The sequence below is a fragment of the Xenopus laevis genome, chromosome 4L (assembly GCF_017654675.1).
Source record: "Xenopus laevis strain J_2021 chromosome 4L, Xenopus_laevis_v10.1, whole genome shotgun sequence".
Lineage (NCBI taxonomy): Eukaryota > Metazoa > Chordata > Amphibia > Anura > Pipidae > Xenopus > Xenopus laevis.
Genome location: NC_054377.1, coordinates 123,217,191 through 123,233,686, shown reverse-complemented (window position 1 = coordinate 123,233,686; position 16,496 = coordinate 123,217,191). Strand labels below are relative to the sequence as shown.

At 40.5% G+C, this 16,496-nt stretch overlaps 1 protein-coding gene across 4 annotated transcripts in view; it reads right to left on the bottom strand.

Moving 5' to 3' along the window:
• Positions 1-1,669: 1,669 nt before the first annotated feature.
• Positions 1,670-16,496, bottom strand: part of fancd2.L (FA complementation group D2 L homeolog) — a 44,177-nt gene continuing 29,350 nt past the window's right edge. For 3 of the 4 annotated variants that reach the window (XM_018256917.2, XM_018256918.2, XM_041589405.1), the window contains 17 exons: positions 15,574-15,683; positions 13,700-13,837; positions 12,999-13,112; positions 9,107-9,235; positions 8,875-8,993; positions 8,635-8,745; positions 7,551-7,678; positions 7,360-7,459; positions 6,557-6,679; positions 4,883-4,976; positions 4,518-4,589; positions 4,370-4,408; positions 3,296-3,370; positions 2,897-2,971; positions 2,660-2,806; positions 2,145-2,243; positions 1,670-2,018 (listed from right to left, as the gene is read on the bottom strand). In XM_018256917.2, the coding sequence (XP_018112406.1) occupies positions 1,944-2,018; positions 2,145-2,243; positions 2,660-2,806; positions 2,897-2,971; positions 3,296-3,370; positions 4,370-4,408; positions 4,518-4,589; positions 4,883-4,976; positions 6,557-6,679; positions 7,360-7,459; positions 7,551-7,678; positions 8,635-8,745; positions 8,875-8,993; positions 9,107-9,235; positions 12,999-13,112; positions 13,700-13,837; positions 15,574-15,683 (1,748 nt within the window). In that variant the 3' untranslated portion in view covers positions 1,670-1,943. 4 annotated transcript variants of the gene reach the window in all.

Here is a 16,496-nt window from a genome sequence, read left to right as displayed (position 1 = left end):
TTAAAATAAAGATAACTGTAATAGCTAAAAAGGATTGTTTCCTAACACATTTATGTGCATTCCATATTGATATAGTAATATAAAGGATTTTATAAACATATGTGTAAGGATTAAAGTAAAAGTTAATTAGATAATGTATCAGATTTTTAAATTTGTTTCACTAGCCATAAAAACTCTTATTGTAGTTAGTTTTTACCTAGGGATGCACTGAATCCAGGATTCGGTTCGGTATTGGGCCAGGATTCAGCCTTTTTCAGAAGGATTCGGATCCGGCCAAATCCTTCAGCCAGGCTGAACCAAATCCTAATTTGCGTAAACAAATTAGGTGCCGGGAGGGAAATCGCATGACTTTTTGTCACAAAACAAGGAAGTAAAAAATGTTTTCCCCTTCCCACCCAGAATTTGCATATGCAAATTAGGATCCGGTTCGGTATTCGGCCGAATCTTTCGCAAAGGATTCAGGGGTTCGCTGGAATCCAAAACTGTGGATTCGATGCATCCCTATATTTACCACCACATGTACTGTAATGGTTGAAGAAGGCTGGGCTAAAACAGGCCTTTGAGAGGCAAGTCAACTGAGGCATCTTCTGGTGGATTCTTAGTTCTGCCAAATTCATTGCACACATTACTCAATCTTTCAACGTTACCTGTCCTTAACCAATAGCAGTAAATACTGTACATTTCAGGCTCTCTTCCTTTCATCCATTTAAAGATCAGAACTGCTCCTCTCCCACTGACTGTTGTTAAAGGGTATGTTCCTTCCAAACACCTTTTTCAGTTGCAGATAGGCTGTGCAAAATAAAAAATGTTTCTAATACAGTTAGTTAGCCAAAAATGTAATCTATAAAGGCTTAAGTGAACAGATGGCTAACATAATAGCTAGAATCCAACTTCCTGCTTTGCAGCTCTCTAACTCTGAGTTAGTCAGCGACTTGAAGGAGGCCACATGGGACATAACTGTTCAGTGAGTAATTGCAATTGATCCTTAGCATGCAGCTCACATTCAAAAGCAACAGTTATGGCCCCTGTGGCCCCCTTGATTCACTGATTGGTTGCTGCTTGGTAACCAATCAGTGGAAACCAATAGAGCTGCAAAACAGGAAGTAGTGTTCTGGCTATTATGTTAGACATCTGTTCACTCCAGCCTTTATACATTACATTTTTGGCTAACTAACTATATTAGAAACATTTTTTATTCTGACCAGTCTATCTATTTACACAGTTTTACCTTGAGGTGGGCAATATCGGGCTGATCCGATTGTGGTCCCTAGGGCCCAACGATCGGATCCTAACAAATTGTAAGGAGTGGTCGGATCGCAGGACCGCATCAACGAACAGATGCGACCGCGATCCGACGGGATTTTTAGTCCCATCCAATCGAGATCTGTCCGACTTTCCAACTCGGTCTGTCGGCAGCTTTTATCAGCCCGTATATGTCCACCTTAACTCCTGCAGGGAAGTAGCGAGGGGTATAGCACTTCTTCTAGTGTCCTGTCTCTTGCAGGTCTATGCTATACCCCATGGTCTCTATGTCTCACAGATACCTGCCAGAGTAAATGGCTGAATTTCATCCCAATCCCAAACCGATTGCATCCCTACACTGGATATTTAAACTGTAAAAATAAATAAACAGAAGAATCAGGATAACTTAATAAACCAGAGAATACAATTACTTTAAAGAAAAAATATAATAGTTACAGCATGTGAACAGGATATTTCAAAGAACTGTACAGTAACTGGGGAATCATACAGAGATTGGGAGAGTTCCATAAGGTAAAATACATATAACACATTTTCCTTTACTGCAAAGCAAGTTGACATTTTTTGTGGGATTGGATTCATTATTTTGAGTGATCCACTTTTAGTTGCTTAGCCTACATATGGCAATGAAATGTGTCTAGGAAAGAATAAGATCAATTTACAGGGAGCAGGTTAATGACAATTTAATCTGAATCTTCATCCTCATTATCCTCATCTCCTCCTTCAATTTCTTTGTCACTTCCTTCATTCTCTTCCTCCTGTTGAAACAACAGTTTTTTTGTAATTAACTCACCCTAATACAAACTTTTTTTTAATATATAAACTGCTGTTGCTAATGAGACAACTGTTTAAGCTGTAGTATTTTATGTTTTTGGGTAACATACCTCCTCTGCTTCCTCTTCCTCTTCCTCTGGTGGGAGCTGGGATTCCTGTTCCTCCTCAGCTTCGCTCTCTTGAGAGACCTGAGATACAATCTCTTCTCCCTAATGCACGAAAGAAGATGTTCATAGAAGCATCATCATAAAGGACCATGTCTCATGAACAAGTGTCCAACGGACCAGTGTTTACAATTGTGTTATTTGCTAGAGCTGACTTATTGTAAGGATAAAAGAACACAATCTGTTCCACCCTTGTCTTCAGTATGTACTGACAAACCCAGTATCTGCCTGTTAGTTCACTAACGGGTCTGATTACAGAGCAAAAACATGAAGATATACTTTTTTTCCCACTAAAATCAGCTTTGACAGGTGTTTGCTGCAGATGGCAGTGGATCACAACAGTGACCATAGCCTAAGAGACATATTAAACAAATCATTGACATAGTAGGGTCTTGGGCAGAGATAAGACAGGCCACTGATAGAGACAACAGCATGCACCATTCTTTGACAGCATTTTATACCTGCAAGTCCCTGTTTTTGAGATTTCCTAGCCAGAAAGCCTCCTGGCAGTTGTTTAAGACAAGCATCGCCTTTACTCTATACACAAACAACTCCAAGGTTTTCTTCAGCAGAGGTACATGGTTGGTAAGTGCAGTGTCTTGGTTTATCTAAATAAATAAGTACAGCGGCAATGTTACCATATTACTGAATAAGGACTTCTTTTTAATATATGCAAAGGATTTTATTTTGAATCTTACCTTAGAGTGGCCACACATATGGTGAAGTTGCCTTGTGCTAAGCTGTAAGGTTTTCAGCAAGCTCTGTACATCCTCCTGAAATGTCATGGTGAGGACAACAAAACAGGTGTTTTCCAATCAATGTAAACAAATTAGCCAATACTTACAAATGAAAAAAGCTGCCTGGCATACAGATTTGCATTAATAATGCACCTAGCCTTATCCCCTCTTCTACAATGGGGTTCAGTCTATTTGATAAGGTTTTATATTCCTTTGAGACAAACGGATGATTAGATTACACTTGTAATATGGATTTATCACCAGAAATTGCGTTTCATTTTCTTATATACATGTAGAATGTACTTCAATATCTGTGGGCCACTGAATTACATTTTTATGATACAGAGAGCTTATTCTCACCCGCTGTTTCTTGAAGCAGCAGTCTAAGAGGGGCATTCCAAGTTTCAGGAACGTTTCAACAAACAGGCGGCCATACTGCAAGATAAGTCATTATATACGTTAGTGATCTATTAATGATACAGGTATGGGATCCGTTATCCAGAAACCTGTTATCCAGAAAGCTCCAAATGACAGAAAGTCTGTCTTCCATAGTCTCCATTTTAATCAAATAATTCACATTTTAATCAAATAATTCACATTTTTAAAAACTATTTGCTTTTTCTCTGTTATAATAAAACAGTAGCTTGAACTTTATCTAAACTAATTAATCCTTCCTGGAAACAAAACCAGCATATTGGGTTTATTTCATGTTTAAATGATATTCTAGTAGACAAAGTATGAAGATACAAATGAAAGATCAGTTTTCCAAAAAAAAAACCCAGGTCCCAGGCATTCTGGATAACAGGTCCCATGACATCAATCATGCAACACAAGAATTTCCATACAATAAGATGGGTGTCTACACTATGACAGATGCACCACCATTCTAAATAGTTAAGATAAAGCCTTGATAAAGAAGCAGTTTCACTATAGTCTCACTTTAATAATATATATTATACAGTAATATAAACAGTCTCACTATAAATTTAAAATGTAGAATATGAGTTTTTGTCCATTAACCAACATCCCTGCCATCACAAATGATGAATATTCTTTATATCAAAGGTTTTTTTTGTTTTTTACTGCACTCAAGGTAATGGTTTGGGTACTCAATCCTTAAAAATGCATTTAATAAACAACGGAATGCTTAACATCCATCATCATCATCAAATATTTACTTATTTTACAGCCAATCGCTGGTTTGTAAAGATGACTTATTCTTTTCCATATTGACTTATTTGGTATTATGAAAATGTGCTTTGTGAGAGAGGGGAAGGGTTATTTTTCAAGTGGCTCTAATCACCCAAACTGGTGACACAGTATAATTATTGATGTACCCCAAGAATACATATTTGTGACATATACAGAGTGAACACACTTCTTACCTTATCATTCCTAGCCCCTGTTAATAACTAAGTGAGCTGAATTTCTTACCTTTAAGCATATGCTCAGTACAGGCCTGCTATCAAACACCTGGAATGACAAGAACAATATCACCAAATGTGCAATAAACAGCTGCTGGGTTTTGTGTTCAGTTCAGTAACAGTTGTTTTATTCTCTGCATGGAATATATGAAACCTACCTTAACCAAGTTAACAAGGATGTGGAAGTCTCTGACAGCCAGATTCCAACTTAGAAGCTGCTCAGTCTGCTCCTATGGGAACACAATGGAACACAATATGGGATATAAATTGGCTTTTTTTATTAGCGGATTGCTGTCCCTGTTAAATGTGATAGTGTCAATTTCAGCCCAGTCAGTAAATAAACAACTTCCAATTAATCTGTGTTGTGCAAGTGTCTATATAACAGACCTCTAACCATAAAAATTGTCTTCTAGTGCTTTATATGATTATGTCAGTTCTGTATTCACCCACACTGACAACATGACTGATATAGCATCACATTCATATATTGCACAGCTACAATTGCTTATTGGTTGAACAATACCTGTAGCGTTTCAGCTTTCTTGCCACTTGGTATAGACTTCACACACTTCTCCAGTTTGTCCATCATTACCCGGAAAAAGACTACAAACGTTTGCCTGACAAGAGTAGAAATGACATTCTAACAAACCGTTACAAATTCCCCAGTTGGTATTACAATGACAGTGTATTCCCAGCTAGTTTCTAGCACTGAAACGTTTATCTAGTCAGTAAAACAAAGCAGGTTATCCTATTTAGAGATGCAGCTATTTAGACTGCAAAGTGGGATGGGCCTTGCCAGATTGGAGAACATCTGATCAGTTACAGCATTTTCTGTCACACAACTGATGCTTCTTATAATATGCTAAGTGGCCGATTCACAAACTTCGAGTGAAGGATTCGAAGTAAAAAAACTTCGAATTTCGAAGTGTTTTTTGGGCTACTTCGACCATCGAATGGGCTACTTCGACCTTCGACTATGACTTCGAATCGAAGGATTCGAACTAAAAATCATTCGACTATTCGATAGTCGAAGTACTGTCTCTTTAAGAAAAAACTTCGACCCCCTAGTTCGCCACCTAAAAGCTACCGAAGGCTTTCCTAAATTTTTTTGGTAGAAGGATAATCCTTCAATCGTTGGATTAAAATCCTTAGAATCGAACTAATCGATCGATTCTAAGGATTTAATCGTTGGATCGAAGGATTATTCCTTCGATTGTTCGATCGAAGTATTTGCGCTAAAATCCCAGTCGAATATCGAGGGTTAATTAACCCTCGATATTCGACCCTTGGTGAATCGGCCCCTTAGTATTTGCTGGGGTCGAGAGATAGTAGCCCCTCAAGTATTTCTGAAAAACTACAGATATTTTTGTATGAATTATTTCTATTATTGGAGCTATTTTCCAAGTGTGGAATGCTGCCATAACACTTATACAATACCAAGGACTATCCTTGAATTCTAGCAAACTATACTATAATAAAAAGAAAGAGGAGAGGAAGGTAAATATAGCTGTAAGAGTTTATGTTATATTGATAACAATTAAATGTTGTGTGCATTATATTTAACTTCTAAAAAAAATCATCAGAAATGTGGTGCCTAACAAACAAGCGCGTTATAAAACTCCCTTGCAGTCCTTGGCGAATTAACGCAATACATTATAGAAACGGTCCTTTAACGATAGCTAAAACAGTTCATAATTTTACACACAACTAATGCAGATAACTTTTGCCATTGTTTCACACAACCTTAGACCTGGGGAAATCCAATATCACAAGTTCAGGTGCAGAAATTAAAAGAGGTTTTAAAAAAATGTAGGTGGAAGCACCCATGGGTCCTGGTTACTGCAATTGAAATCATCGAAGCATTGAGCATTTTGTCACATGCAGACCTATTAGCAAATCAGGTGACAAAATGTCCAGAATTTTGCTGCATGCCATTGATATACGCCTTTTCTTTTCTCTCTAGTGTATAAAGTAATCATCAATAATTTAGATCATTATATATGAATCATGTTTTCAGCCTTTGTCTAATTAAAAAGACACTACATACTTCACAGGCTAAATATTATTTTAAGATAGTTGAATCCACTTTACTGCAAATAAATGAACTGTTTCATAGGATGATGGGATATGTGTTCAAGCACTCCATCTACGAATGTATGGATTTAACACATTTATTGTACAATGTGAGTCAATTTACCTGGTGAGTGTAGGGTAGGAAGATGAGCCTGCATCCTTAGCTGCATTGACCAACTCTGGTACCCCAACTCCAGCTATATCCTCAACAGCTTTTAGGACATCATCTGTATTTTCTAGGTATATACTAAAACAAGAAGTGGAAAAGGTTAACTTAACAAATCATATATAGGATAGCAACCATTTAAGTAAGGGCACAACCGATTTATTTATGAACATCCAGATAAATGAATGCTACAATGTAATGTGGGGTTATGCAGATGGAACAAAAAGAACTATATGTGGCATACTAGGGGGCAGATTTACTAAGGGTCAAGTGAATTTTCGAATTAAAAAACTTTGAATTTCAAAGTAATTTTTGGGTACTTCGACCATCGAATAGGCCAAATTCAACTTTGATTCGAATTGAAAATACTGCACAAATTCGACCATTCGGAAATCGAAGTATTGTTTCTTTAAAAAACTTCGACACTTCACCACCTTAAACCTGCTGAATTGCTATGTTAGCCTATGGGGACCTCCTAGAACCTATAGCCAGTATTTGGCTAAGTTTTGAAAAGTCGAAGTTGTATAATCGTACGATTAAATCGTTCGATTCGAAGTACGATCATAGGATCGAAGTACGATCGCAGTACGATCTTAAAAATCCTTCGACTTTGAATGTCGGACTACCCTATTCGATGTTCGAATTTCAACGTTTTTTTAACTTCGAAATTCGACCCTTGATAAATCTGACCCCTAATGTTCATTTCAATAAACCTAATGAAAAGCTGGAATTGGACTAAAAACCCCTGAAAACAATCTTACCACAAAAGACTCTGCAGATTCTCATGGTAACGGATACCCTTCTCCCTTTCACCGCTGGGTTGGATCCATGCTTGACAGAGAAACTGTTTTGCCATTGAAGCTGTTTCATTAAGAAGAAATTGGCATAAGAGGAATACAATATAATGATACTAAGCTAAAGAAGAACATCACAGCACAAAAATAGTCAATACCGATCTGCTCCCGATATTGAAGAACGTTTGTCTTCTCTGCAATAACAATCAGCAGCTGAGTAAGGCACAATGCAGACGAGCAGGTAGGTACACTGCTGTGTAGATTCTTTAAGTAGTTGAAACTCTGTCTGAAAAGAAATAGAATATATGGCACATACAGTAAATGGTAGCAGAAACTATACTCAGATTTATATACAAACAGGGGTAAAAATTGTCAGATTCTGATATCCCAGGCAGATTTTGTAGCTCCATGGTTTGCAGGAGTTTGTATGTTCTTCCTGTGTCTAAGTGGGTTTACCTGGATACACCAGTTTCTTCCCACATACCAAATACATACAGGCAGGTTTACTGTCTCCTGATAAAACTCATCATAGTGTGTGTGATTATAAGGGCAGAGTCACACAGGGCATATCAAATGCTTTTCTCTAAAACTCATCATAGTGTGTGTGATTATAAGGGCAGAGTCACTCAGCCTGTGTCTCCTAAGAAGTCTGAGAAACGTAGATCAGATCTCATCCAGAGGCCAGAGGCACAGCTACACAGAGATGAGTGGAGATCGGCCTGAAAACACTGGCTTACAAAAGATTTTGATTCACCGTGTTGGAGTCAGCCTTAAGCACCACTGGGGCAGAGACTAATGTAAATAATAAACAATCTCTGTGAAGTGATGTATACATGGTAGGGTTGCCACCATACCAGCCTTCCCTATTTTTCCCTATTAATAACATTGGAATCAACCATAATTTTTACCGGCCAGGCCGGTAAAATACTGACCAGGTGGCAACCCTAATACATGGGCTGGCCATATATAAATAACAAATAATAACCACAAAATCTTAAATAAAAAAAAAAAACCAATCACAATAACTAACCTAGTACAGTTTGATTAAGCAGACATCTAATTGCCTGTGGCTTTTAGGCTGGGACAAATTTCTGCCTATGTCTATGCATAAACGTGTATGAAATGATGAACAGTTAATTCTGCAAATGTAGTGTTGATTTCACACCTTTGCTGAATGTATACACCATTTCTCTACATAGATAAGTGTAGATAGATAGCTAAGCAATGAATACAAAGCTCTACCTTACAAGATCATCAAGGGCAGGTTCGGTTTCAGTCTCTTTCAGTCTACCTGCCAAGGCAATAAGTGCAGACTTCAGTAATTTCCTGTTTTCATGCTGGGAAAATCCATTCCTGAGGAACAAAATATATTGTATCTTTTTGTTACATAGTATTTATAAAAATAATCTATTTATTTTGTACAAAATATACCAATATGTTAAACCAGCCGATAAATCTATGTGGACAAAGTAAAGAACTTACCAACAAAAGAGTGTGTGGAAAACTTGGAGCAGCAGCTGGTAACAAGTTGACATATACTGATGCTCTTTAATATCAACACCCGGGGCATCTACTACACCATGGTTTTCTAACATCAGTGTCTGCAAAACACAACATATTGCAATTTAGTAACAGCACCCGAAAAGGCAAGGATGCTGTATTATTGCAGAATATACATAAATGTCTCAAAAGGATGCACAAAAGACCTTCTAACCTGGAAGTAGTTGTGCATGTTCTCAATGTGGTTGCACAGTGAATTTAACAGATGGATAACTGCTTGAGCAACTTCCAGTGGAGTTTTTTGGAGCAGCTGTGAAAATCCTAAATTTCTGCTTTTTTTAACCTTTAAGAAATGAAGATAATGTTAGACTGAATGTTTTACCAAATACATTTACCATCAGAAGAAACAGCTGGACAGAGGGATTGGCTTGCTGCTCTCTTGGGCTGCACCTTTTCTGGTAAAATATTCCGGCCTAACTATATTTTTATGGTTTTTCCCTATAAATAACATTGACACCAAGCAACATTTTTACCAGCCAGGCCGGTAAAATACCAGCCAGGTGGCAACCCTAGCTGCAACACATCTTGCTTTTGGCCCTCTGGACATGACTGACGACCAGGAGCATGTGCAGTGACAGCAAAAACAGGATTTTTATACTCACCGTAGTCCAAAAGGGGGACACAGGGAACAATGGGGTTAAGCTCCATCCTCCGGAGGTAGAACACTTGATATTTAAATTAAGGGGGCGTGCCAGAGCAGGCTTAACCCCCCACACTGTACACTATAATCAGTTTGTTCCAAAGCGGCTAACGGAAACTGTATAATATTAAACAATAAACTGGCAGAACTGGTAACCAGGGGAGTATTCACTGAGACCAAAATGGTCAAGTCGACGGCTCGCCGACGGGCGGGAAGGCCTTTTCGACTACAGAGAAACAGATTTAACGGTGAGTATAAAAATCCTGTTTTCTCTGCCGTCTCAAGGGGGACACAGGGAAGGATGGGGACTTACCAAAGCAGTTCCAAAACAGCAGGGTGGGAGCGAGCCTAGATCGGTGCTATTTAGAGGACTACTGATTGTAACACCTTTCGACCAAGGGAGGCCTCAGCCGAAGAAAAGGTGTCCACATTGTAAAAGTATGAACGGAAGACCAAGTAGTCGCCTTGCAAATCTGCTATAATGAAGCAGAGTTACACTACGCCAAGAGGCCCCCACCGCTCGGGTGGAGTGAGCCCGAATCCCTTCTGGCGGAGTTCTTCCTTCTTTCGACAAATAGGCCTGCTTGATAGTCTCTTTGATCCAACGCAAAATAGTAGTCTTTGAGGCTGTCTGACCTCTACGTGGGCCTTAGGGAAGAACAAACATCGACTGTGATTTTCTGAATGGCTTAGACCGTTCGATGTACCACCGCAGTGCTCTGACTATATCCAGGCTGTGTATCTGGCGTTCCTTGCTATTCTTAGGGTCCAGACACAGTGATGGCACTACAATCTCTTGTTTCACATGGAATGATGAAACAACTTTGGGCAGAAAGGTTGGAACCGGCTTTATCTTTATGAAAAGTCAGAAAGGGTGGGTCACAGGACAGGGTGCTGAGTTCAGACACTCTTCGAGTGGATGAAATTGCAATGAGGAATACAACCTTCCACGTGAGCCACGTTTCAGAAATCGAGTTCATAGGTTCAAAGGGAGAATCGAGCAGTGCTTCCAGCACGACGTTGAGATCCCATCCCGCCACTGGTGGGCGGAACGGAGGAGCTATATGAGCTACTCCCTGCAGGAATGTGCGTATTGCGTCTTCATTTGCCAGCCTATGTTGGAACAGGACCGACAGGGCAGACACCTGGACCTTGAGTGAGTTGATCTTCAGACCCAATTGTAGTCCGTGCTGGAGGAATGACAACACTCTAGGAATGTCAAGCTCAGAGAAGGTAAGTTCAGCAGCTCTGCACGAGTTGGAGTAGGTGTGTCACACTCTATGTTATGATTTGGAAGAGGATGATTTGCGTGCTTTGAGCATAGTTAGAATGACGTCCTCTGCTAGTCCCCTACTCCGCCAGATGGATCCTCAACAGCCATCCCATCAAAGTGAACAGGCCGGGATTGTGATTCACTATTGGTCCCTGCTGGAGAAGATCTGGTCTGTACTCTATTTGGATTGGTTGTGCTATCGACATCTCCTGGAGGTCGGAGAACCATGTCCTCCAAGGCCAAAAAGGAGCCACTACTCTCACCGTGGTTGAAGACCTCTTTATCTTTTTGAGAACTCGTGGAAGCATGGGTAGGGGTGGAAAGAAATAAGCTAGATCGAAATGCCAGTGCCGAGTCATGACATCTATCCCCGTGGCTAGCGGATCTTGGTGGCGAGCAAAGAACCTTGCCGTCTTTCGATTGAGTCTGGGTGCCATTAGTTCTAGCTTGGTCATCCCCAAGTGCTTACGAGTTGTTCGAAGGCCTCTGGATGCAGTTCCCATTCCCCAGGGTCCAGCTGATTCCGGCTGAGAAAGTCTGCCTTTGTGTTGGCTACTCCTGGAATATGTATGGCTGATAGTTTCACGGAGTTGATTTCCGCCCAGTGTAGGATCTGCCTGGTTTCCAATCCGGGGTTGCCCAGGACTGGCCCATGGCTAGATTGTTTGGAACTAGCCACCATCGGAGAGTTTCTCGTGTTGTCTGTGTCAATCGGAGCGAAGTGGTTTGACCATTTGTCAACCAGTTCCTTAGGAAAAGGGTATGACCTGGTGAATTTCTTTGTTGCCTGGAATTTACGCTCCGGATTGTTCCATTTGTCTTTTGATAATACTAGTCAGCTTTAGGGTCTTCCATGCGCTTTCGCTTGCCACCTTTTTTGTGGTGAAGTTTGGCAAGGGCCTTCGCCAAATTATCTGCAATAGCTGGTAGTCCGTGCAAGGAAGCTAGGGATTGCGATTGATGGGCCACCCAGAGAAGGGGGTTGGTTATGTTGATACACCCGGGCCGGGTCTTCGGGGCGTCCTGGTGAGGATCTTCGGCTCGCGTATCTGGGGGACCCCCAGAGGTGGAAGTTGCTCGTTGTGGCTCCCTAGTAGCTTAATTAGGCACCTAGTACAGGCAAGGTACTTCACCTGTGCTGTGGAGGGAGACCTCCTCACGCCTTTGTGAACAGCCCCCTTATCCTACCTTCTGTCATAATAGTGTCAGCGTGAGGGGCTGAGCTGTCTCTCTAAATGGCGCGTGTGTTCCAGCATATGCGCATGTGCAGAACCGCTCTCCAGGAAAGGGCGCGAAGAAGCAGTGCGAACGCTGCTGGAACGCATGATACGTTGCATTCCAGTGCGTGCCTGAAAAAAAAAGGCAGACTCCCCCCCCCCCCGCTACTCTCCTCTGCTGGGCTTAAGACGCTACACTGCGCGTATCAAGTTGCAGTCCAGGGAGGGGGAGGATTATACTGGCCGACAAGGTTTTAGGCCGGTAGGAAGAAGGGCGCGGGGGTGGGGGGTGGGAGTAGTAGCGCTGGTCACCTACACAATGCAGCCGCATGAGGCATGAGCCGCATTAACCCGCAGGTAAAATATGCCACTTACCCTTCACACCGGCCAGACCATCTGCTCTGGTTGTCTCAGCGCAGGGATTCGTCTGGATGGTCGGTATAGCCTGAATGGCTAGGCTCTGACCCCGGGGCTGTTCCACACGTAAGGGGTTAGCTATTGTAAAAACAGGTAGCACTGTTTTAGGCTTCACCCCGGGTGTCAGACTCAGCTGACCGAAGAATCCATCTGAGTGATGGGTATCCATCCTCCCAGGACAGGACACTTGTAAAACTGATTATAGTGTACAGTGTGTGTGTGAGGGGGGGTTAAGCCTGCTCTGGCACGCCGCCTTAATTTAAATATCAAGTGTCCTGCATCCGGAGGATGGAGCTTAACCCCATCGTTTCCTGTGTCCACCTTGAGATGGCAGAGAAAACGAATTCTGCTTCCACTGTGCATGCTTATGGTCAGCAACTGCAGGCACCAATGTGGTTGTGGAGGGTGCATAAGGTCTTATCAATTAAAAACACAAATAGCGTGGTTTAAATCTCCTTTAAAAACATGCATTACATTCAGCACTATTACACAATATTACCTTTAAGAACGTCACTCTTTTTGCAGAAGAAGTGAGTATGTTTTCAGTCTTTCGAAACAGATCCTCCAAGAGAAACACCAGTTCAGCTGGACCTAACTGCACCACTTCAGTTGCCTAGCAGGTAAAAATACAAAAGTTGGTTTTGGCACAAACTAAGCACAACCATGTTCAACCTAATAAAAAGAACTTGTTGTTTTTTGCTCAGTTAATGTGGTGTGAGAGGGAATCATTTAGCCAGACTGGCTCTTTCATCTAATTCCACCATATACAGATATGGTTTCCGTTATCTGGAAACCCGTTATCCAGAAAGCTCCAAATTAGTGGATGGCCGTCTCCCGTAGACTCCCATTTTATCCAAATAATTCAAATTTAAAAAAATGATTTCCTTTTTCTCTGTAGTAATAAAACAGTACCTTGTACTTGATCCCAACTAAAATATAATTAATCCTTAATGGAAGCAAAACCAGACTATTGGGTTTATTTAATGTTTACATGATTTGCTAGTAGACTCCGTTATGAAGATCCGTTATCTGGAAAGCCCTAGGTCCCAAGTATCCTCAATAGCAGGTCCCATACCTGTACTGCAACAAAATACCTACTTTTATCAGGTGGGAGTTCAGGTGGGAGAAGAGAAGGCAGAAAAGTCGAATCTAGCCCTAACTCAAGAGTCCTTTAGTATTGGCTAAGGGGAGACACAGTACCTTTGTATGCATTTCACTGTCCAGAAGGGATCGCGTAAGTAGGCCACACTGTAGAACAGTGAAGACTTCCAGATCCAACTCACGAAAATAGGCACGGTAGTTGTTTAGGTTGATGGAGGGTTTGCTTTCTTCCTTCTCCTGTATGTGGGCATTAATAGAAAATATAGGTGCCATCATAATTAACAAACAAGCACAGCGAGATATAAAAAACAGAAATATGAGCCATGTTTACAAGCTTATCTCTAAAAAATGCCCTATGAAAAAAATCTCATTAAAAAAATGCATAAAGATGAAAACAAAGATTTTACGGAAAAAAATCTGTCCAGGTCCAGAACATTCTGGGTAACAGGTCCCCTACCTGTATTTTCAACTCTTTTTCTCAAAACACCAAATCGGGCATTGTTTACCTTGATTATGGAACCTTTCTGAGATAGGCAGTAAACCACCCCTCATCTTTTTCCATGTTAAAGTGAGAGATTATAGGTCTTTGGTGAGGTGACATGGGGCATTTATATGTTGCACTTTAAAAACTGCGTATTTGAGCGTAAATACACACAAAAGGTCTAAGTAAATCACATCCACTGCCATCCCAGAATCAAGGTCCCTGCTCACCTTCTCATAAAAGAAATTAAGTCTGGCAAGATCTATTACGCATAAAACCATACTGGCACACAGTCATAGTATTATGATTTGCTATGAAGTCCAGTATCTTATCCTTTTTTAACCCTTTGAAAAGTCGGACTAACTGGCCTATAGTTTTGAGGCTGAGAACTGGATCCCTTTTTAAATAGCGGCAACACATTAGCAATTCGCCAGTCTCTCGGCACTATGCCAGACCTCAATGAATACTCAAAAATTAAGTAAAGAGGTTTGGCAATTACAGAGCTAAGCTCGCTAAGGACCCTGGGATGAATACCATCTGACCCGGACCTTTGTTTACCTAACAGTTATACAGACACTAAAAAACTACTTTTTAAAATATGAATGTACATTGAAAGTTACCTATAGGTCATGTTGATCGTGCTGCAATATACTTTTCCATATCGATTTTAGATTGCCTGATAGCTTCTTTGCATGATATTTTGGCCTCCTTGTACCTTATAAATGATTCGGCTGTCCCAGATAACTTGAAAGCCATAAAAGCACTTCTTTTCTTACCCACCTCAACACCAACACTTCTATTGAACCAAAAAGGTTTTGCTTTGCAATGACGTTCCTTGCTTATAAGTGGAATATACTGACAAGTATATTTATTAAGCAGCATTTTAAAGACTTCCCATTTTTGTTTTGTGTTTAACCCTGTAAAAAGCATTTCCCACTTAATATGTTGCAGAGATGCCCTTATACTGTCATAGTTTAGTGTTTTAGTTACTCCCTTATAGAATTGCCTTTGCAACAGAATCTCAAAGGAGACCATGTTATTCCCTAAATGCTCACCCTCACAAATGTTAGAGATGAGTTAAGTATTGTTAGTTATTACAAGGTCCAAAAGAAAGTTGTTCCTAGTAGATTCTTGAACGAGCTGGAATAAAAAGTTGTCATTCAGCATATTTACAAACCTACTAGTGTTTTCTGTCTTGGCAACCCCATTACCCCAGTCAACCACATTACCCCAGTGGTATATACAGTACATCGCTTTCTAAAACTGTTGCCATATTCCAAGTTGCTAAACGTACAAGCACATTCATTGAACAACAAAGTCAACAGATATAGAGTAATTTTCTGTTTCACAATCAATCGAACACCTTGAAACTACCACTAGAAATAGTACAAAACCAACTCGGCTCCTTAAATATTAATTGATATTAAGATCATTTGTCTCCTCTAGGCTTTCTGCCCTCTGTATTTGAAGTGATTAGCCGCATGTTGTGTACCTTCTCTGGCTGAGTTTTTTCTAATTCAGACTTCTCAGTATCCATGTGTTCCTCTAGCTGAGAGCTGTCAGCAGATGCATTTTTACTCCCTGCTGATTTTGGGGTTTTGCCTAGAAACAAAAAAAGGATGTTGTATGCATTTATTAGCCTTTACTATTCACTCATCCACTGCATGATTTATATACTGCAGATCTGTAGATACAGTAGTTTATGCAATTGATGTGTGACAGCACAATGGTGCAACGTTTAGCCTTGCTGCCTTCTAGCATGGGCTCCTAGGTTTGATTCCAGAAAGGGCACTATCTGCAAGCAGTTTGAATGTTCTTCCTGTTCATGTGTGGGTTTTCTTGGGCATTCCCGTTTAGATCAACACCACAAAAATCATAATTGACCAAGACATAGGCTTGTCAATTCCACTGGGGCTGTCACTGTGGAGCTGACAAATAAAAGAAAAAAAAAAAGACCACCTAGGTATTAGGTTTTGTTGCCATAAGTCAAAGACAAGAGGTCCTCTGCACTGAATCATTATATTGAGGATATGGAGAAAGTTTTGCAAAAAGCTGCTAAAATTGCCCCCCACACAAAATGGGGATTTATTATTCTAATGTCCTGTACATAATTCCACCCATTTATCTTCTTGTGTAAGACCTAAAAGAATTGTATTCTACACAGCTTATGGTTATCTGGCGAGTAAACATGTGCCTTTTGGCCAGTGACACACTAGGTGTTTTCTCCGTCTGCACATTTTTGCACAGAAAATGCCTAGTGAAGGCCTTATGCCCTATTCAGCTTCAGTGGTGGCTCCCACGTCTACACTGTGGCTTTTTATGTAAACTATAGCAGTGTTTGTGAAGCAAACATTCAAGTTTTACCAGTGCATGGCAACAGTACCTTACATTTTAATGCACATAACCCTCTTTCAT